The sequence below is a fragment of the Leguminivora glycinivorella genome, chromosome 5 (assembly GCF_023078275.1).
Source record: "Leguminivora glycinivorella isolate SPB_JAAS2020 chromosome 5, LegGlyc_1.1, whole genome shotgun sequence".
Classification (NCBI taxonomy): domain Eukaryota; kingdom Metazoa; phylum Arthropoda; class Insecta; order Lepidoptera; family Tortricidae; genus Leguminivora; species Leguminivora glycinivorella.
This window is the reverse complement of record NC_062975.1, coordinates 9,472,310-9,496,929: the sequence shown is the minus strand read 5'-3', so window position 1 is coordinate 9,496,929 and position 24,620 is coordinate 9,472,310. Positions and strand designations below refer to the sequence as shown.

Here is a 24,620-nt window from a genome sequence, read left to right as displayed (position 1 = left end):
ATATCATATTATTCGTTTAAAAGTGAAAAATTGTGACATATATATTTTTGAGCTAGTTCTTTTCAGTACAGTTACACAACTATGCATTATACTTGTAGAGTGAAATGAATTGTATACAATTATACTAATTAATATAATTATACTTATTACTGCACGCTTAATACACGTGGTATTTAAACGACTTCTAGGATAAAAGAGTTACGGGCAAGGCTAGGAAAAACTTGTACCTACATATTATGTTAATTGTATCATAATTTTCTATAATGTGTTTTCTATGTGTGTGTTTTTCTATAATAACGCTAAGTTGCTCTACAAAATTTATGAAACGATTATAAGATGATTTTTACCTAATATGTATAAACACACATTTTTTTTTTCTTCTTGCGACCCTTTAATTGCTAAGAGGTTGCACTAAAACTTGAGCAAATTCAGGTGCTCTGCCAACCCCTTATGAAAAAATAGGCGTATATGTATACGTATGTAATAATTTGATTTAATGCCACTACATAGTAGATACATTAGAAACCATGTACACAGAAAAACATTGGACCCAATATGTTTACCCCTACTCAGCGTAGGTAATGCCGCAGCAATCCGTGGCAAATCTAAAATGAGTAGGCACACATCTTTATTATAATGAAACTTATTCTCGACTAGGTCACTAATTAAGTAATTACTAAACGGCGTGTTGTTAGCTCACTCATTGTTTTGGTTGTTTGATATTTAGAAACAAGAAACATTTATGCTGCAACGAACCTAATTACGAGGTAAAATGGCTTGATGTAGACTTATTAGCGGTAATTTCAGCGGAGAGTTACTGTTCTCGTCTCTGTTGCGACGTGCTTTTGTGTACACGTGCGGTGGTTGTATACCTACTAAGAAAATAATTATACTAGCCCCGATGCAGTGGAGTTCGTCTACTAATACAGAATGATTTTGTTCTTTCTAATAACTTTTACACATGTAGGTATATCACGATCCAGTTGTGAGAATATTAAATGTGCTATAATATAGTTTATTTAGATTGTAAAATAAATTTGCATGTGACTTATATTGTGAAAAAGAAGAACTTTAAAAAATGTCGTCTTAATCACGTTCTCCTCTCCCATAGCAGTTCTGCATGCATAGGCTTGAAGATTTGTTTTTAGTTTAATAGCAGAACTTAGTTACTTTCCTTGAGCCCTCTTACATCTGTCATGTATTTTAATACCAATCCATAAAAGATATAATAAAAAACATAATTTTCTTCTTTTCAGTATTAATGATATTTATTGTATTTAGATTTAGTTATTGTATAATACTACCATAAAAAAATAAACTATTTTGAACTAAGACATAATTTTTGTACAAACCGGAGAACCTCAAAAAATGGTCTAACTAGACAAAAAAATATGCATCGGGGCTAGTAGGGATAGAAAAGTGCCTTATGTTTTCATACCAGCTTTTTTTTTAAATCTGCTCGATTCGTTTGTGACACATTACTTACTTTTTGTGGCGCTATAACTCTTTGTGGGTCTTGAAAACCTATTCTAACTTGCCTACTATGAGGACGTAAATTACAAAGGATGTCTTTGCATATTATGGTGCATTTCGCTCATACCCCGTAGCTATATTGGCGCGGAAACTAACTAATTTAATGACATTTTTCGTATATTGTTCTGATGTAAGTTTGTCTGTCGCTCTAAGATTGAACTGAACTGTAAGTTTCCTCTACAGTACTTTTTCCACTTGTTCTGCTCCGTTACATCCGTCTAATCAGCTTCGATCTACAGGGCGTCTGAGAGCAGTCCCCCGTTGCATGGCACTTTCAAGAAAGAACCCTCGAGTCATCGGCCCTACTTACTACGAGCACTTACCTGCCGATCTGAGAAATGAGTCATGTGACGAAGCATTTAAGCGCAAATTGAGAAACCTTTTGTTAGATAACCCCCTATACTCTGTAAATGAGTACATGGATTTGAATTTTTAATGACTGATGACATTATGATATTTTTCTCTGTTTTATAATATTTTCTTGCTTTGTGATAATTTTTTGATATTGTAACTTAATTTTATTAATTTTATTTAGCTTGGCATGTGTATTTTCTTTCTTTGTAAATGACGATCCTTATTGGGAGACATAATTATTTTTATTTAGAATTTATTATGTATTTTTTGACGATCATGATGAGAATATAAACATAATTTTGACATGTAGCAAATTTATAGTGTAATTTTTATCATGAAATAAAGAAATCTAATCTAATCTAATTTTAGTAATTTGACACACGGTCTATCCAACATATTTTTGGCTCGCATCAGGAACTCTTTTTTTTCTTTTTCTTTTTTTCAATTTATTTAGGTAGGCAAACAAACAGTCACTACAAAACAGGCAACTCTTGTGTTCGGGTTTAGTTTTAGTATCCCGTGAATAGGATATTACTTATTTGTAAATGGCCCGTCCAACGCACAAGTACGTCACACATTTGTGACATATTAGGTATTCTAATATTGTAATAAAAATAACAATACAAATCCTTTGTGTACATTTCCAACTCACATATCCAGTTTTTTACATTTGACAGAAACTAGATATGATCACAGCCAGGCCTTCCGTATTTATACAGAGTTACACTTCTAATAAATATTTATTTCCTAACAAAAAGTCAGCGACCCAGTACTGGCACTATTATCATTGTATACTAAATACGAGTATGTATGTCTATTATAGCCGATTACCTCCTGCAATTATACTATTAGCTGGATTTCATTCTAGGTTAATAACTCATGACTGTACTGGCTACTTTTCAGAAGAAAAATTGTTGTTAAATTGTACGAAATATTTTTGATATGATCTACGAAAAACTTTTGAAAAACACTCTCCAATTATTGTATAATTATTTTAAGAGTAGTATCTCCGCTTTCCTAATATCGAAATTAAATGAAGTTATATTATTTGGGTGAATCAACTTTTTCTTGCCTGTTATTGCCATGGTTACGGTCCCCTGAGTCACGGCTGGTTTTATACAAAAAAAATGCTACTGAAATTATGCAAGCATGCATGTAGTCCATGTTTGTAGGTGGCAAATTAAGGAAAGGGCTTGATAACATCAGAAAAATGCATGTTTGCATAATTAGTTTAAGTAGCATAATTTTGCATAAAACCAGCGTGACTCAGGGCACCGTAACCATGGCAATAACGGGCAAGAAAAAGTTGATTCACCCATTTACACGTCTAAAAGAGTAACCATTCTGTCAGATCATCTTCTTATCCGTGGAGTAATGTTACTAGGAAATGCTTCGACAGCAGCCTTCTCGAGATGAAACTTGGTGTAATGAGCGTGTCCATCTCGTGGTACAAGACAGGAGAGATGTTTTCATAACTACATACAGTTTTAATGAGTTACGTAAACATTTTCCTGGTCTTGTCAGATTCATTTAACATTCTAAGTACGCGTAGTTCATGTTGACAATGTTTAATGTCATTTGCAAGAATGCTAGAGCCGTAAAAACAAATCAGAAAGTTGACAACTATTTTTCATCATACTCGCACAATAAGTATGAGACACAAGAGCACAAGACTTAGAACTTTTCAAGTACCAAAATCAATTTTCTTTATCGTTTTTCATATTTATTGTTGCATGTGTGATAATAATATTATTCTTAACTTGGGGTGTAAGAGCATTGTTAACTCGAGTCTTTAAATCGCTCGGGCAAGCCGTCGCGATTTAACTTACCTACTCTCGTTTGCAATATTTAACTACCGCCCATGTTGTATTGTATTGTATTTTTTTGCATGGAACCTAAGTCTTATTCATAAAAATAGTACATAAGGCCACTTTTAATTTACACGCAGTACCCAAGTGTTCATGGACGGAATTACATCCTACACAAAAACTACGACTGCTAAATTACTAAGTTTCTAACACAGTTCCTCTGACAGTGCCGTGTATTGAGTATTTATCTTAAAGATTATTTATCGCTTCGTTTTGAAATAGTAGCCGTAGTTCACTTAAAAGCAGAGACTATTCGTGAAAAGTTGGCTATGACAGACGGACAGAAAAAATTGCTTACGGGGTCATTGAGGTCATTCTCTTACAATGTCTGCGGTTAAATTTCCACAACTCTTTTTATGCGTATTGTATAAAAATAATAATAAGTAGTAGGATTCGCGACAATAGGCGGCAGACATATGTTTTTGTAAATTACCTTTTATTACATATTTTCGAGTGACATACAAAGTCTCTAATTTAAGTAATTTCAGAAATTTTCGCACCACGCACGCGACGCTGCAACTCGTTGAGATCAAGATGCTTGTCCGACTTGTGCCGCACATTATAAATGACATGCTTTGTTACGTTTGATGCCACGCTATTACGTACTTTACTTACCTTAAATATTTACTCATCTGGTTATACACCATGTTGTAAAACATCTGTTTTGACCCGAAAGTGTTATATATAACTAGCTTTTACCCTTTTTTTTTTGACGGAGTGGGAATGCTGTTACGCACGATGTGTGGGACTCGCCGTTTCTTTCCCCTCCCCTGTCGAGAGGGGGGAAACTTGGCCCTACCCACTAAACCCACTCCGGCGTTCCATCCTCTTTGCCGTTCGTGAGGGCGCGCTGGGATCGATGTTGTCACTCACCACGGCGCCCTCCGGCATTGCCCGGCCAAGGCACCCGCATAAAGAGGGGGATCAGAGACGCTTGATCCCCCTCGCTGGCATTCAATCAGGGGGTAAAACCCCTTACGGCTCGAGGCGAGCGTACGCTCTTCGCCTTCGACCCTGCCGCCTGCGTGGTAGCGGAAGAGCGTCTGCGGCTGCTTCTCGCTCCCTCTCTGCTTCTTCCTTCTGCGATATGATCACTTCGCAGAAGGAAACCACCAGAAGGAATTCCAGTTTTTCTCGCTACCCAGCATAGCTTCTACTACGCTGCGCAGCGAGAGGTCCGCCATCCCCGTCGCCGCCCTGAGGGTGGCTCTTTCAACAGCCCAGCGACCGCACTCTTCCAAAGTGTGCTGGGCCGTGTCGTCCGCTGCGCCGCATTCGTGGCAGTGAGGCCCCGGCTCTCTCCGTATTCTGTGCAGGTAATGTCCGAAACAGCCGTGTCCGGACACCACCTGCGTCATCCTGTATGTTAGGGCCCCCCTCCTGCGGCTGAGCCACTCGTCCATCACTGGGAGAATAGCACCTATGGTTCGGGTTCCATAGGCGCTATTCTCCAAGGCATCCCTCCATCTTTCTTTCAGGCGCTCCGCGGCAGCCCGCTCCCTTCTCTCGGCTTCCTCAGCGTCCGGGACCTCTCTTCGCTCCCTGGCTTCCACTTTAAGCCACGGCTTCGCTAACGTTAGAAAGAGACAAAAAATAGCCTATGTCACTTTCCATCCCTTCAACTACCTCCACTTAAAAAATCACGTCAATTCGTCGTTCCATTTTGCCGTGAAAGACGGACAAACAAACAGACACACACACTTTCCCATTTATAATATTAATATGGATTATTGTTCACATCAACATTGGCCACATAGTATCATGACAGATCGTACCTGCGATTTACTGAGAAACTGAGAAAAAGAGGCATGTGCGCCGTCTAAGATGTGTGGATTTTCACTGGTTTTTCTATATAAGATTTAATTTTAAAATAAGGTTTAGAAAAATAACTTTGTAATAAAATTTCTATATTTTTTTATTTATTGTACATATTTACAAGCGTTATAGTTACAGCTAGAAAAAAAACCATCAAAAACAATAAAATCGAACAAATACATAAGTAGGCAGGGTTACAACTTTCAAAGACGTTTTACACTATAGGTAAATCTAAGTAGGTATTGAATTATGTATACTTACATGCAATGAGAGAATGTCCGAAACCGTAATACAAAGAAAATTTGCTGAATATTTACGATACAATGAATCAATCGTATAGGTAGTTTTAAAAATGGGTATAGATAGACTTAGGACATAATTATGTACAGAGCATTGATTATAAAATCTGATAAAAAACTTTCCACTTAGTGTTTCTTTTACATTTTTGAGGTTTAATCTTTAAATATCTGACAATGAGCATCTTAACGCAATGAATGCTTCTACAAAATTATAAAAGATTTCAGACAAAGATACTCGTTTGTGTATCTTATAAAAACGTTTTTTTTTATTGTAGACTAATCGGCGATTGACCCTAGTCACACCTTATGGAAAGTGAAAACAGAGTCTAAGATGGAGCTCACCGATTCAGTAATAGCCTATTCACTCCTAAAAATGTCTAAAAAAATACAAAGAAAAACAATCACGAAAAAAGTCCATAAGTTCCGTCCACGAAGCGTAAGCGACACATACAAAGCGTGATATACGCCTGGGCGTAGCGCGCAATACGCCGGGCTACATCGTACGCCTGTACGTGGATTGTTCTATGAGCTGGGCTAGCACTATCTCGCATTATGTTTTCTTACTCGTTCTATAATAAAATATGATAATGAGTTGCAAATGTAAATGATAACTAACTGATATTGTTCAAATATTTCGTATTAATGTATTATTTGAACGATCAAATGAATCTAGTAGCAACAGTCACCGAAGACACTACATACAAAATAAATTACTCTAAGGAGTGTTCTTGTAAAATTACTTAAATAGAGGTATATCTATTCATACAAAATTGATTAAATTTTGTACACTAAATCAATTAATAACACTAAACAAAATAATCAAGGCATCGATTAAAATATTCTTAAAGATGTCATACGGCTGAAAAATTGAGGGTAAAATATTGTATATTACCTAATGAGAGATGAGAGAAAATGTAGCTTACGCTACGCTGATGATTCGCTTCGTGGACAGTACTCTCTGAACTACAAAATACCTTTGATGTACAGAGCTGCAATAGTGTATGGCGAATATATCAATGAATTCATTCAAAATTTTTCCATGTAATTTTGCAGCTCACTGTACCTACATCTTGTTGGTGCTTGTACCTCGTAAACAATTGGAAATCATTACGTATAAAATCAATAGAAATAATATCCTGAAAGCATCCAACATAAAAGCTACAACATTAATTTGAACCCAAGTCAGGCTACAATTTTATATAATTTGTCAACCTCAGGGTAAAAATTGAAGCACATTGTTATAAAATGCATCCATAATTCCGTACCTATACATTTTCATTGAATCAGTATTCCTATTGATACTGTACCCATTTTCAAAACTTCACAACTGAATAAATTTATACTGTTATGTTAAGATTTTTTAACAAAAGAATTTAAAGTAATGACAGTCAAATGAATACAAAAATTATATTATTCAACGTTGAAATAGTCGAGACAATTATGTCATCCGTCCTCCATACAGTACAAAGCGAATAAAGGCAGACGAATTTGTTACGCAGTTGAGCACACGAGAGGGACTTTTTGTAGCTTATGGAGCTCAAAGAGTCATTATCGTAATATAATTTCAGTCCATACATAATATATTTATTAATGACAGCGAGACTCGGGTTAACGGACCGGAGCAAATGTGAATGGAACTGTACTGGTTATATAACGGCTGGCTTTGAAAATTATAGCAATTAACATGTAAAAATACCATCTTTCATAAAGACAACTCTCAGATATTCATTCAAAGAGGTTAAATTAACCATTCAGTATTTTGTAAAAATTCAAACGACACCAAAAATGTGTATAAAATTTTCTACAACACTAACTTTAGTACATATTCAGTACTGACCATTTCGATACTCGTATGAATTATGAAATATCTCAATTAAACGATTCACTTCTTCGTATAATTACTCTTTACCAACTGTTAGCTATACCTTGTTGGTATATCAAATTGAACCCACGATAGTTCTCCTTGTCAATGAGATATTTATTGGCAACGACCATAACGCGTTAGCGTTATAAAAATACTTTATCTTCTGGCACTTTTATCTTACACTACGATACAATCTAATGACATCACAGTATTAAGTTCTCCACTTTGCGATACTGATTTCAGTGAAAAAATGTACTATGTGCTTAATAATTTAAATACGAAGCATTTTAGAGAATATAAAAAAAACATCTAGCACATAATTTACTATTATGCTTATAAGTTAGTTCCGAAAATAAACTTAAAATGGGCTGGGAAATCAAAATCGCAAAGTTTTCCTGATATTCTTTCAAATCAATAGAACTGCGATGATACTGTTAAAACTTATGCTAGGATTAGTTTATTACTGATGTCGAGACACGTGCACTGGGAACTGGTAGACGTAGGGAACTGCCGCCTGTTTCAACATAAGAAATAAAAAGTTCTTAGTAATCATGAAAACACATAACTTATTAAAAAAATAGGTTTAGAATGACTCATGCTAAGTACACTAGTCCTATTTTGACCTAAGGTCTCTCATTTTGACCCTTCGTTTTAAGTAGAAAGCATCACGGGATCACTGATCACCAGTCTGATCATTCAGATTGAGATTCAGACTGATCGCCGTTCATAAAAGAAATGAAGCTTCAGATGCATCTATCTGGACTCTGACCATTTTCCAAAAGTTACATACCTCATTCGTGTTTCTTGTATTCCTCTTAGTTAGATCCTTCTCGAACTGCCATTGTAGATCGTTAGACGAGTCTCTTCTATCGTTCACATTATTAGCATCTATCGCGTTTATTTTAGCGTCTTCTTGCTTGACTTGTTTCGGCTGGTCATCAGAATTGTACGTAGGAAGGAAGTATCTTAGGCCGAAGCCAGGTAGGCTTTGTGAGCTTAAGACTTGAGAAGGCGTGAAGTAGTCCTGAGGTTGGATCGGCTGGGCTTGTATGGGTTGGCGTACTGGTATGTAGGCACTGACGAATCGTTGCGCGTTGTTGAGCGGCTGCGGAGAGTAGACTACCTGAGTGTACCTCGGCTGTGGTACGAAGAGCTGAGGTCGCCTGTTGAATAGAAAAATAGTGTGTTGGTTAAGCCCAATTAAATGCCCTGCTTGTGGTTTTATTAGGCGAGACCTAAACGTACCTACGCCTTTTATAAAGCATATAATATAAAAAAAATATGAGGAGTATTTGGGTTATGTCAAAAACCGCAGACGAATTCAGGCGGCACGACTGCTCATTTGCTGATTATTATAAATATATAGGAATTCTAAAAATAAACTCGTATTGTTTTTTTTTGTAATTATAATTCTTATACAGGGTGTTTGGAAACCGGATGCAAAATAACACTTTAAGTTCTCGCGCTTTGTACACATATTTAAAGTAGGAAGATTAATTAACATTATTTTTACCTTTTTTCCCAACGTTTCGGCCAGGTTGCACTGGCCGTGGTCCGGAAGACTGACGTCCCAGCAAACGTTGGGAAAAAAGGTAAAAATAATGTTTAATCGCGTTCACCTACTTGTGACTTTTACCGGATGCAAAGCCGAAAGTAGGAGATAGTCTAGGCCATGTAGAACATTTTTAGCCATACTTGTCTTAGACAAATGTTATTAGTTTTTTTTAATTTAAATTTTAAGATTTGTCGGAGAGAACTGCAAAACTTCAGACTAAATCGATAATTAGTACTTTTTTTACTGCAGGTAGATTTTTTTTGTTTTATTTCGTATTGTGCAATGTCTATCAAACACTAGAAAAGTGATTTCAAACATCTTTGTCTAAAGAAAACAAGTTGACAGCGATTTAAAATTTTAGTTACATGAAAATGTAAATGATTTAAGTGATTTCAAAGTACGATAAAAAAAAATTAAAAATAACATTTGTCTAAGACAAGTATGGCTAAAAATGTTCTACATGACCTAGACTATCTCCTACTTTCGGATTTGCATCCGGTTACCAAAGACCCTGTAGATATATGGAATAAATGAATTGAATCGAATTATTATTCAGATTCGCGTAATTTTCTTGCTAACTTCAGTAAATACTATCCGACATACGAAATTATCCAACTTAATCTATTTAAAAATACATAACCCTAAATAACATTACATTAAATAGTTACTTAAAAACGAGTTGCGTTTAATTTAATTCTCAGTTAATAACAACGTGCAATATTTGGGTGTCTTGAACTTTGCTATTTGCGTAACTATAAAATTTGCATATTTAACGAAAACGTGGGAAACTACAAATAAATTAATTCTTAACAGTGATGGCACAACCTTGCAACAATAAAGAATAAATCACTATTGCCTTGCTATTTAAATTAGATTTATCTTTCTCGGGCTTTAAGTTATCTTATAATAATCTAATCTGCTTCATCAATCTGAATCTGACGAAAATCCTAGCGCTTGAAAAATATTGCACAAACCACAAACCACAGAACCATAATCTTATTCTGTGGTACAAACATAAAATGTTAGTTTGCTGCTCTTTGGGCGCGGCCACACAAGTAGAGGTATAAAGTTATCAAAGAGAGGCAATAACAAATATTTGCCGGTTCCATCGGGATATCGATGTGTGACAGCAGCTTTAGATTATTTCGAAATATGTTTTTCAAATGTCACAGACCTGATGCCTTAAAAAGGGCCATACTTTTTTACTTCTATTGTCTTTCTGTACAGTAAAGTGTTATGCTATTACTCAACATATATAGAAAATTGACAAGTAGGTAAATATAAATAGCGGTGACCCCATAACAGTAATGACAATTGACTTCAGAATATCAATTAACATGAATATCATTGGCAACTATTTAACATAAACTTGTCCTTGTATTTTATGGGCAAATGTGCTTTTAGGGAAAAAAATATGGTTCCCGGGTCATAACTATTGAGCATTGGGGTCGTTAGCCTCGTAGACCATTACATTGTCTTTAAGAACTGAGGTCATATCTATCATACAGGAATGATGATCAGATGTATATTTAATTTTGAGGTCGTGTCTGTCGTTGAGCATTAGTGTCAAGCGTGTTAGATTGTTTCCTCCTGACAACTGCTGAGAGTCAGATGATTATATATTTACATATTTTATATTCGTCTATTAGATAGAAAATGTAAATTAATCAAATATAACGTGTTACATATTTCTCTACATAGGACTAAAGGTAATTATAGGTTTAAATAATATTGGATCACTCGCAATCGTCTCTCATGTAGAAGTCATTAGTCTTACTAGTAATATACCAATCAAACCATTGAGCATTAGCGTCGGGTGTGTCGTTGGACTGTCCGTTCCAGTCCCACACCGGCTCCGGGGTGCGAAGCGGCTGTGCGGATTGCATCCAGTTACCCTCCATCATCGCCGATCATGGTTCACTGTAGGCTGTTAAACTCACCACACGATTGGGATGACCTGGGTTTGGCCATCACGACCAATCGCATATATAAACCATTAATAAACATTGAGCATTGTTCACTTATGGAAGCGGTCCGTCGAAAATGTTCTACGAGCGGTTGGTTTGAGCTGGAGCGAGGCCACGAGGGTCGCTGCAGATAGGAAGGCGTGGCGCAAGCTTGTGAAGGCCCCGTGCACCTCCGGGATGCGCCTTAGGACTACAACAACATACCATTGAGCGTTTGGGTCAGGCGTGTCACTGGACCGTTCGTCCCAGTCCCACACCGGCGCCGGGGCGCGGGACGGCTGCGCGGGCGGCAGCGGCCGCTCCGGCGGCGGCGGCTCGATGGGCCCTCCCTTCGTGCCGAACTTCACCATGATTGCTTGTGCGCATGACGCGTACAGCACCAGGCAAGTCAGCAACTGAAAAAGATTGGCTTTATGATATGACAATTTTTGAAAAAAATATTTGGGTTCTAATTGACACGAGTTGTTATTTGTTTATTTATAGAGTGCACAAAGACGACCGTAATCGGGGACAGTCGGGCGTAGTTTAAGAAAGAGAACCCGATCTACAGAAAACTGTCAACATAATTAGACATTTCTGTCACATGGAAAGTCATTCCTTTCAATGTCCATTTTTAGAGAATGGACCCTTTTCGCTAAACTAGAAAAAGGAAAAGAAAAAAAATGGACAAGAGAAAAAGGTGAATGATAAATACGAATGATCATGTGGTATTTACGCAGTCTTGGAAGACACGTATATTCGTATAACAGAAATCGGTGAAGGTAGTGACGAAAGGCAAGTATTGTAATAGGGGGTTGGACATATTAAATGACTAAATGTTAAACCGTTAAATGAAATTAAACGCTCTTAAATGAACAAATGTAAAACCCGTTGGTAATATTATCTGTCTAATTTGAAACCGTTTGAAATTGAAACATCTTAAGAAACTTAAGTTCATGAATTGCCCGTAGGGCCACTGGCCGCAGTTGAAAGACATTGCTATAGGGGACATACTTGCTCTTTTATTCCGAGAAATACATGGAACCTTGATGGTACTTGTTTAATTTATGTTAACACGCAATTTCAATAAATTAGATACTGCGGATGATCCTAAATAAACAGCATCTAGCGCGAATGTGAAGATATATGTACCTAGAGTGCGTAGCAAATATAGTAGGTAGGTAACTGTCTATTACAGGGCATAGCTTCTGTTTTGATTAGAAAAAAATATTATTAAAAAATGGACAAGAAAAAGTTAGCTTTTGTTTAAGTCAAGCCGATCTAAACGACCTGTTTTTTTTTATGTAAAATTTTCTTTCATGTCCTAATTTGAACACAAAAGAGATTATGATAATTATAATTGTTGTCAATTTTTGTACATCTACATTAAAAAAGCTAATATAAATAATTACTTTCGAGTAGGTACTTAAATAATTATTTAATTGCTCCAGAAATTTTTGCAAAACAAATCTAAACAGCTATTAAACATACCTAAAGAAAAACGTGTTAGTAACATGTCTACGCATATTGGCATTCAAGTTATCTATAATCGTTTTACATAAATCAAGCGAGTCCTAGAAACACATTGATGGATAAATACACCGATTTGTCGTTTAAAGCAATCCTACAGTCCTGGCCCCGTAGCCGAATGGCATTTCTCCGACGCCAAACGAAAGCGATACGCCGCTGGCTCTGTCGCGCCAATACGCAAGCGCGATAGAGATAGATATCTACTAGCGCTTCGTTTCGTGAGCGTTTCGTGAGCGATTGTGCCATTCGGCTAGTCACCCTGGGTGCATAGCCAACGTCACAATTGCTTACGCTAGCTCCCCCTATCGCTCTTCTGTAGTAGGTAACATGACAGAGCCAGACTGCGTTACGATCACAACGTATCTTCAACGAACGTGACTTCGGCCAGGCCGGCTAGGGTAATTCCATGCGCATTTCGCAGGAGAGCAATTTTAAATTCAAATGAACTGTTTATATACAGTCTTGCATACTAGTGACTAGACAGGCCAAAGAACTGACATCGATTGTTAATACTTGTTTGTAGCATTATGTGTTTAAAGAAGCTAGATTACGAGATAAGATCGAATAAGCCTCGGTGATCTGACAGCGGGTAAATTGTTCAGACCCCATCGGATAAGAGGGAAGGATACGACCTCATGGCACCGCTGCTTAATAGAATAAAAAAGTCTTAATAATGAGTACGAATAAAGAGTACAGACCTAAAGAGAGCCTCTGAGGCATTACCAAAGTTGTGCTGGGTCTGCCTGCACCTTAAGTGCGTTTTCACATTATCTGATCCGATATCGGATATCGGACCGATAATCCATACATTACAGGCGCCATCTTGGATTTTTTCTATTGAAATCCTTCCGACATCCGATATCGGATCGGATAATGTGAAAACGGTCTAACTGTGTGCATAGCCGAATGCACGAACACTCACGAAACGCTCACGATAATATCTCTTTCGTAGCTATCTATCTCTACCGCTCTTGCGTATTAACGCGACAGAGCCAGACTATATTTCTGCAGCGTTTCGATGGCATTTCGTTTTGCAGAAATGCCATTCGGCTACGCTGCCGTCCTATCACTAAAACCCATCTAACCCACAAATGATAGTTTTGAGATATGGGCAAAAAACATAAAAACCCATATCTCTAGGAAATGTGTCGATTTAGTCCAGATTTCTTTTATTCTTAAATTAAAACTAAATTCACGCTAACATTATTTAAAATCAATTTAATTAAATATTGTTTAATTTATTAGAAATTCGCCTTTTTGTGTTTAAGTTATGCAAATAATTCCTAAAATATGTATGATTTTACTGTTAAAACACGGTTAAGTATACTTTAGCCGTTTTTTAGGATTGAATAATACATAAAACATGGCTTAATAACGGCAAAGTAAATTTACGTGTTTATAGTAATCGTAACTGAGCATTGCATAATAATCTAAAAACATAGCTTAATAACCGCAAATACACTAAACAATTTTATACTATCGTATATGCTCTAAAAAAATGCTGTAACCGTTTTTAAGCTATGCAATGACTACTAACATCGAAATAATTTGTATGCATTCCTAATCTAAAAGCCCGCTATATGACAAACCAGCGACGATTACTAGGTTTTAGCATTGTCATTCTTTTTAAAAGGAGTTTATCATTTTAGCAATGTCCCGTTTACCCGCAGTACCTGCACTAAGTTTCAAGAGCAATTCAATTTGTTAAATGAATAAAAGACAACTGTATGATATTGTAACCATTTATTTGCATGCATAAAAAACCTCGTTATAAGTTATGTTACAAATCAACATATTTAAACTTAATATAATATTCTAACATTAGTGAAAACTAACATAACATTAATATGAAACAATAAAATTCGCTTTTTACATTGCAACAAATCAATTTGCTATACCGACACGGCGAAAGGTGTCGCTCTTGGATATCCAAAGTTATTCGTATTATTACTATAATACACTATTAAAATAATGTTTTTATTACCGAGTTATATAAGGTTAAAAACGGTTGACATTGGCAGTTCTTACAAAAAGAAACACGGATTTCATTTATTATTCGCCAAGCAAGTGAAAATAGCAATCTTTATTTATTTTATACTTCAAAATTTCAAAATACATTTAGGATTGTTTGTCATAATAATTTTCTCTCTTTCCGCTTGATTCCGTTCTTCTTAAAATGTATTTTTCTTTTTTTGTGCGTTTGGTTTTCGACAGTTGTATTATTAATATTAATATTACGAGTGTAGTGCTCTATATCGACGGTGGTTCTACATCGATAAATGGTTATATGTACTTATGTGTAGGTCAGTCCTCCTTTTCTGTATGTAAAACTTCTGGATTTGAAGGGTCTGAATGAATTGGTACAGCAGAATACTTATATATCATACATCTTTTTTTTTTTCTTTAAACTAGAATCAATATAGAGATCTTTGTTAACAATTTCTGGTAAAATCAGGTGCATCATTGCTTAAAATTGTATTAACTAGGTTAAATTTAAGTCTGTTTCTCTGTTGTTTGTATTAATTGGAGCGGATAAATCAAGATAAAGCATCATTTTGGATGATACATATGTTGTCATTTTACAATTTTTACATGCTAGGTATAGAGTTCTTCTTCTTTCGAGTCATCACTTGTAGTTTCAATGCGTCTGCGACGGAATAGTCAAAAACCTTCTTTCCTTATATCAAGATGAGAAGCATTTTACGAATGATTAAAGAAGTAAACGTTGTTCGATTTTGTTACAACGAAGGATAAACCCAAATTCGATGATCTTCAGCAACGGTTTTAGCTTGGACCAGTAAAAGGGAGTTTTAAAATTGATGTATTTTCGTCAGCATTGAAAATTAAAGCAGAAACGTTCGACGTGGCTAAGTTAGGCAAAGAATTCTGAGGTATCAATCTCAAAAATTCTTGAAACAATACACAACGATAGAATGTTCCTTGGTAAAGATCGAGTTGAGCAATCCCCTTCTGTTCTACATTTATTAAACTTACTGCTGGTGTGATGACTTGTGGTCGGTTTTTCGGTATTCATTTTATTCGCAGATCTCTGTTATCGTTTGTATCCTGAAGTTCGTAACAAGCCTAAAAGAAATAACATTAATTAATTTGATTTTTGACTGCATTATTAAATCAGCTTGACGGTAATATAATGTTGCGCAAGTAATCCATACCTACATAGGTACTAAAACATTGTAAGGTAAATAAATGCTTACAAAATGTATGTGGCTATGGCAATGCCTACATAGCAATAGGATGGTACAATGTAATTTCTTGACTTTTTTGTTTACGCTTTATTTGTACACAATAGTTTTAACTGGGCTCTTGATCGAATAACTTATGAGTTAGGTATTTACTTGTCGCGGCAAACGTGTGATAATACGTTAGCAAAACGCAAGTTGTGCTTGAAAAAACCTTAAAAAAAAGATATTTAACACTTACCTGGTCTTCGGTTTCTTAACATTTTAAGGAGAAAATGTTCATTCACCGGTCACTACAGCCTTCGCACAACCTTCTGCGCGCGAGCCGCTCGGCCGACTGTCGGACTGGCGCAATAACTTTGGAAGGTATACTTTTACAACTAGCGGGGTTTTAGCGTAGCTTTGCTGGTTTGTCCTGTTTCAGTGTGGCATTATGAATATTTTTTAGTAATAAATTCACCGTAAAGCGCAGTAACTAGGTTTTAGTGATGTATTTGTAACCGAAATTACAATGAAAGTCTTTAAATACACGGTTAAAGGACTTTAGCCGTGTTTAAGCGTAGTATTTTATTTAAAAAAGTGAATGTTATAAAATGTAATAACGCAATTAAACGGCTTTAATGGGAATTTATGAAGCTTATGTCAAGTAACGTTGTTATAGTTATGTATCGTGTGATAAAACTATGAAGATAAACAACTGCTAAGCGCTTTAATATAAGTTATAGAAGTCAAATGTGGGTTTGCGGTTTTATACTATTGAAAAGGGTTATAAAATAGTGCACTTAGCGAGGTATGTCGACTCTGTATCTCGGTAACTAAAAATGATAAAAATATGATTCCAAGACCAGTCGATGGGGAATTCTTTCCTATTTAAGAATATTTATCCAAATGAAAACTGGTAATATGCAGCTTAGAGGGGTTCTAGTGATAGGACGGCAGTACGGGGCCTGTTATCCCTCATTTCTTCAACTAACTGCTTAATGTGGTCCCAGGGGGCCGATTTTTGAGTCTCACTGTCACTAAAATACCGGTTGAAAACGGTGAATTGCCTACTATTTTCAGTGACAATTTTCTGAATTCGAACGCCGTGAGATTCAAAAATCGGCCCCCTGGTCGTATTCCTTATCTTATTTTATTTTTCACTTTAAAATAAATCCATATCACATCTAATATTCAACATCTTGCGTACACAAAGTTGCAAGTGCATAAGTTATCTCAATTTGACTCGTTGGCTCATTGCTTATTCGCTTCCATAGGCGGTTACCAATAGCTTCTATATTGCCAATAAAATTAATAATCCATATAAAGCTAACACTGTTTAAAATTACAAGATAATTTACTGTGCTTATTTTCCTAAACAGTCCATGCTTCCATAATTTTATGTAAAATTTAAAATATCTTTCTTTAGTAAGTTTTGAACGTTTTTATTTTTTGACTAAGTTGTTTAAGATTATTTAAATTCCTTATTTATTGTATTATTATTTTTGTATTTTTGACATGTGTTGTTTATGACATTAAAGGTTTTGAATTGAATTGAATTGAATTGAAAACAACAAACTACGTAAATATTTACGGTTGTAATAATAGACATATAATTTGCTCGTTTATTATATTGCAAAGAGATTTGTCTACTTTTAATATTTAAATATTATTTTATGGAGGAGCAGGCAAACAAGCAGACAGGTCGCCTGATGGTAAGCGATCACTGCCGCCCATGGACACCCGAAACACCAGAAGTGTCATTCACGTTGGCACTCAAACTCATCAAACCAAATCGAATATGACTAATATTTCAGTATATGACTAAAATGATCCACATAACGTAATTGTAATTACTTTTTATTAGATTAATAATATAATATTTTTTTGTAACTTGCTATATGTACAGCTATATAGGTACCTAAATAGATTACAATTATATTGTAAAGCATTCTAGCGTGTTACAAAAACATCCGCTAACCGAAGTGTAGGTCATTTCAGACTAATTTGTTCCAAACAAGATCATCCATCTAAGCCTTGACTACTTTACTAGTGTCTTCAGTTACTTTTCCCACGTGAATATCCAATCTAATTCTGCAACGAAGCATTGCTGCAAATATACATTATTTCAGCAAACTAACTTTATATCGCTGAATTACGTAGCACTGTCATTTCATTCGCCATTGTTTTGCCTTTTGTAACCTTCCATGATTTGCATCATTCAATTTGATGTAAAAGATAGTTCTGGTCGAGCCTTTTATGATTTAACAAGATATGGAAAACATGTTAATGGGTTTTAGATTAATTCCACGATACATACCTGTAACCTCGCCGAGAATCTCATGTTATTTTCTTCTCAGGTGGTCTACCTTTTCATCCGACTCGATACTGAAACAAATAACACTAAATAAAAAAACTGTTGTAGGTTGCCCAAGGTGAGGTTCATTACCAATAAAGTTTATTAAAATGCCAAATATTATTACCAACAAGTATTGCCAAAAGCCACATTTAGAATAATTTACATACTAAAAATATTAAGCCAGCAAATGGCTGCATTAATAGCAGTTAAATTTCGAAAGCCTTTGTCTAGTTTCTGAAAGTTTAATGTGCACAAATAAACACGCCATACCAAGTTTCGTCATAATTAAAATACCTACAGGGTATAAGCAAAAATTGCATTTTAATGAAGTTTGATAGTGTTTGTAAATGTGTCTTATGAAATAGAAGAAAGGTGAACAGGCCGAGCTAATCGTTCACACACAACAATGGCTAACTTAAATGGAGCTTGGCATTTAACTACTGACGCTACCGCGGTTGCTTGGGTTGTTATCGCGTGAGGTGATATAGATTTGAATAGGAGGTTGAGATGAGCTGTTCATAGACCAAACAAAAAATGTTTGGGCTATGGACTTTTTTGTTTACACTATGAACATTATAATGGTGAGAAAGGTAATGGCAGCTTATTCTAACTAGACTATCACTTGTGTAAAAACTAAGTGGTTGGATAAGATCCATGTAATTCCATTGTTTATGTAAAGAAATTGAAATATCAAGTGTAATAAGCAACTTTTTTATAAAATACCTTTAATAAAATACCAAGCGTACAATATTATTTCTTCTTATTGTGACTTGATAAAATATATAGTAATTGATTGATCAATATTTGTAAAAACAAAACTCTTTTTTTTAGTTAACCGAAAAAGTATTTTATACAACAGAAATTTTAACATTCTTGTCATGTCTTCGCCATCAGGCATAATCAAAAAAGTCTCTTATTAAGTCTCATTAAAAAGGCTTCATTCTTGCGGTTTATTTATGTTGATACAATAATTGGATCGTTTAATAGTGCTTCAGCGCGATCATTACAACGCCAAAGGAAATATTTACGTTTCACAGATTAAAAATACTAAACATTAAATTACTCTTGTATTACTTGATATGGATATAGCCAGATATTAAACATCGTCCCGCAAAGGTTAATGGCTATCTCATCGCATTGTATAAATTGTTGCGATCGCCTCGTGACCTGCAATTATACTGTCATATCATGCGAGAGCTTTTTTAAAGTTTTGACTGAACTGCAATCATATTATGCCTGGTATGTAATACTGAGATTAAATAAATATAATTAACAATATATATTTTTATACTGTACAGTTGTCCATTATGTACATACATTTATAGGTACGTATGAAAACCTATTTAACTTAAAGTTTTAGTAAAATGTAAAATATTTACCAGTTTTTTTTTTAATACGTTATAGGTTGATCAGAAATAACACCCATTTAGGCATTTATACGGCAAGATATTTTAGTTAACATCAAATTCAGACGACTGACCAAATACCGAGTTGTAATGAAACTCGTATCGAGATCTCGTATCATTATAACCACAAAATTAAAATTAAAAAAAACCCCGACATAGTGGATCGATTTTAATGAAACATGGCTAAGAATACTCCCGACTAACTCAGCTTTCAAACAAAAAAACTAAATCTTAATCTGTTCATCCGTTCGAGAGCTACGATGCCACAGACAGACACACACACAGACAGACAAACAGACAGACAGACACGTCAAACTTATAATACCCCTTCGTTTTGGCGTCGGGGGTTAAAAAAGTATAGTTTATACCTACAATGTTCTACATAGTCCACATCCAGATCAAATAAGCCTTTTCTGAAGTCTTATTTAGTTTAAAATCGGATATCATTACCAATATTATCCATTTGCCTCGATTAACGACGCAATTCTATGTCAAACGTCACTCATAAGTAGTCATTCATTCGTAGTCGTAATAAATTAGATGGCAGTTACTGGACGGGCCGCGGTTGCCAAGTTGGGCGTTTTATTTCCCTAAGCGTGTGAGGGAATTTGTCATAAAGCGTAACTGCATTCCGGCGGCGCGGGTGCAGGCTCTCCGCAATAAATTAGGAACGCACCCGCCTCCTTGTACGGGACGGCTGTGACTTGTGAAATGCTTTTTCGCTACTCAATTTAAGTCGAGTCTGTAATTACCAGACATTCGATGCTTCTTTTACAATGTGCAGAGAAATGCGTGAGTGACAGCGCTCTTACGGGCAACCACCGTGACCGCTGTGGATTGAATAACCGTTTTTTTTTATTAAGCGGGAATTTCATGCTTTTAGATGTCCATTATCATTATTTAATTGTGAGCGTAATCACTGGAAATCCATGCATATCTAATTCAAATATACTTTACTGTATGCATATTAGCGATTTCTTTTAGCAATGCCTGTGTATGTAATTTGCATTTTAAATAGCCATAATATAAAATCTAAGAGTTTCAAGGAATACATGCATAAACAATGACATTATTAAAAGCTATACAATGTTTAACGAGCCTAGAGTATTGTGCGTTCGAGCAGCCAACATGTAATTGGCTCTCCTTGGCTCAGTGCCTTGACAATGTGTCAAATAACAAAGAGGCAACATTAGTCAGGACAAGTAATGCAAATTTATCACACCCACTTATCCAATGGATCGCGAATCGCGATGTAATTGTTGCAGTGAACTTGGTTGGCATGACATTAACATGCTAAATGAGGTAGACAAATTAAAAACAAATCGGCCAATGGAAAAGTCTGTCTGTCTCGAACGACAATGAACGAATTTTATGAATATTTAAAAAAGTTTGTTTTGTAACATAAGGACTCAATATTTAGAATTTGTTTATGATGGCCCATGGTCATATATCTCATCAATAAATTAGCTCATGGCAAAATGATTTGCATAAAAGTGATTTATGACATTTGAAGACCTATCTACGATATGCCGATGATACCATTAAAATTATTCCCAGAATATTTTATTGTCTTAGTAAAAATGGGTACATAAATTGAAAAAACGCTGAGATTGTGTCCTAAATATGCCACCGCGTTTTCACCATTCCTCCGTCCTTGGCCAGGATCCAAATACTTCAAATGAAATACTAATCGTACCCGTTCGACTGCTCAATGTAGGTAATGAGAATCGACAATCATTTGATAATTTGACTTAGCATACAAATTAGCCATTATTTCCAGGCTGTTTTAGTACAAATTAGGCACGTAATTATACAGTAATTTTCCTGAGTGTGAAATCTGGACCTTGTCAGTTGGCAGTGGTAGGTAGTGGGTGATTAAGTGGGTGACTACTTAATTACTGCGCAAAATTGTTTTACGCGATTGAGCTCTTTTTGTTCTGTTTTTAAACGTTTCATGTTTGTTACTCCTTAGTGAAGGAAAATTCGTTTCTTCGGTAAGGTTATCACGTGGCATATCAGGGAAATGTGTCTAAATATACCTACGTGTCCCCCCGTAAGAAAGCTAAAAATACGTTTATTGCACATATGTAAACACAAAATAGTACATTACGATACAAGTGCGTAAAAAATGAAGTCCGAAACGAGGTGCGATAAATTAAAACACGACCGAAGGGAGTGTTTTAAATCGACACGAGTTACGAATTTCCTTTTCGCACGTGTATCGTACGACGTTTTTCAGTACAGATGAGCCTCCGAAGTTTCGACCTGGCATATAATGAACTACTTCTCGCACTAGTGCGTAAAAAAAACACCATTTGTACTGAAAAAAATATTGTAGGATCAATTTACCTACATCCATGTGCATAGCATTTTTTTTTTACTTTTCCAGAGGTCACTTGGTTACGCCTGTACCGCGGGATTCGCAGGAGACCAATATTGCAATTGTATGTCAGGAAAGTTAATAGAAAACACAGTAACTATAAATCATGAAAATACAGTGTGAACAATTATTAAACATTGATTCTATTGCCCAAGATATTACAGTTTATAGAAGTTATTATAAAGTATGGTTATAATTAAATAAGTGTTGAATTAAGTGGGTAATTGTGATATTAAAAGCTTCAGAAAAACTCAGGCAGTTATATATACTCTAACGTCCAATACTGTGCCAATTTCCTTAACATACAAGGTATTATATGACGCGAACCGTATGGTTACGTGTCCGTTGCGTGTGAGGAAGGGCCGCACTGGACCTGCCCTTCCTCTGCTCTAAAATATAGGTTTTACTTTCCAATCACAATCACTAATGTGCATGTGTGATATTCATGCGTGAAGTGATTTCACTGCTTATACTTTAGTATTTACTCTCACTTGAGAGAAAGATCAACAGGAAGGTTAGCAACATGCACATTGCACATGCACTCCAAAGTAACTGAAGACATTTTTGCATTTTTTCTAAAATATCAGTACTTTTCTTGAAGGGATTCAAGACAAAATATAATTTCCGATAATAAGGCATATCCAAGATTAATCTAATAAACATATTCGATCGTGTTCATGAAACAAGAAAAAACAATATGAAATCAATGACATAATAACTCCGTATAGACAGATAAAGTCTAAGGAAAAAACGTACCTCAGTACCATACAGAAAAAGGTACGGTGGCCTAGATGGCATTACACCTTTGGGGTACGCTCAGCTAGATGGCGCTAATATTAATATTGCTATAAATAGCTTATATAAATTGTCAAAACTGAGGTTCAAAAGTTTTAAGCCTGTGTCAAGAGATGGCAGTCTATGCACTGTGATTACACATTTTACTTCGACAGTAACTCTGTATATCGATCCTCTTTGTTAGTACTTATAGTAATTTATGGTGAATCTATTTCGCTTTTATAGATCTGTTCAGATAAGCTCTTTTTTGGTCATCAACTGGGTTTTTGCTCTGTTCATTGAAAGTCCTACCTCAAGGCTTGCCGTGCTAAGATCTTGCAGCATTTGTTGCAGATGTGACGACGTATGGGAGAAGAGGACTATGTCGTCAGCAAAGCGCAGGTTTGTCAGCCTCTTGCCGTCGACTTCTATGCCCATAGTCTCCCATGAGACAGCCAGCTTCTGAAATATCTCTTGGAGACAACTGGTGAACAATTTCGGAGATAGCGGATCGCCCTGTTTGACGCCTTTCTCTATGCTAAATACGGGACCGGGTGCGTGCAATTTAATGCTGGCGGTGCTATTACTGTAGATAGTTCCAACGAGTTCAATATATGCCGGGTGTATACCTTGATTCTGCATGGCGGAGAATATGGAGGAGTGTTTCACGCTGTCGAAAGCTTTGCTGTAGTCAACAAAAGCAAGGTATAGGGGGACATTGAACTCGTTGGACTTTTCTATTATTTGATTAAAGGTGTGTAGATGGTCAGTGGTTGAGAAGCTAGGTCGAAATCCGGCTTGTTCGGGTGGCTGATGTTTGTCCAGCAATGGAGCAATTCTATTTTCAATTATTTTAATAAATAATTTATACAAATGGGATGTTAGGCTAATTGGACGATAGTTATTTATATCGCATTTATCTCCTTTTTTGTGCAGAAGTACTATATCAGAATGACAAAACTTGGAAGGGACCTTGCCAGTGTAAAGAACGGAGTTAAATAATTTAGGGTTCGGACTGGAGTTACAGTTTTTGGGCAATAAAAGTGATGAATCGGAAGAGTATAAAGATTTATAAAAAGTTGTGGCAATTTCAGTGATTTGGTCCCTGCTAGTACATTTTTTTCCATTTGCATCTCGAAGGCTTGTGATCCAAGGTCTTTCCTTGTTTATGCCTTGTTTTGCCGTTCGGAGACATGAATGGGTCCTTAAAGCTACTTCGACTAGTTTAGTGTTAAAATTTCGTATATCTTGTCTTATACTTCTTTTCATGGTTTATTGTTTATTGTTATCAATTTGTATTGTTAGTAGGTAAATGATATGTCCGCTGTCATACTGACATTTATGATTAAAGAGATCTATGTATTTATATGAATAAGGCCCACTTGCACCAACAACTTAACTCAGGGTTAGTGGGCTGTCATCTGTCAAATTCCATATAAAATGGTGGGTTATTATTATTATTTATTTATTTGATTATTACACCTATTCAAAGGTAACAATAGTATAAATATACAGTGCTCCACAAAACTATGGTATAAGTTCAACAGAACCGTGGAGTCAAGAAATCAATTAATACTTCTAAAGGTAAAGTCAGTTAAAGATTCCCTGATGAGGAATAACCCTCCATTTTCGTTGGTGCAAGAGGCCCTAAAAAATTAACAAATTATTACTGTAGTGAGACGTAATAGTTTTAAAAAGACTGCACGACCGGCGCCTACACACAATTATGGTTGCCACTTCTCTTCTATTAAGCATATC

At 35.8% G+C, this 24,620-nt stretch overlaps 1 protein-coding gene across 1 annotated transcript in view; it reads right to left on the bottom strand.

Annotated features, from left to right (window-relative positions):
* Nucleotides 1-5,645: 5,645 nt before the first annotated feature.
* Nucleotides 5,646-24,620, bottom strand: part of LOC125226363 — a 44,612-nt gene continuing 25,637 nt past the window's right edge. Inside the window, exons 2-5 of the mRNA XM_048130327.1 lie at nt 18,264-18,331; nt 11,460-11,650; nt 8,524-8,896; nt 5,646-8,247 (exon numbers count right to left, since the gene is read on the bottom strand). Coding sequence (XP_047986284.1) covers nt 8,194-8,247; nt 8,524-8,896; nt 11,460-11,650; nt 18,264-18,287 — 642 coding nt within the window. The 5' untranslated portion in view covers nt 18,288-18,331 and the 3' untranslated portion in view covers nt 5,646-8,193. The remainder of the gene's footprint in view (nt 8,248-8,523; nt 8,897-11,459; nt 11,651-18,263; nt 18,332-24,620) is intronic.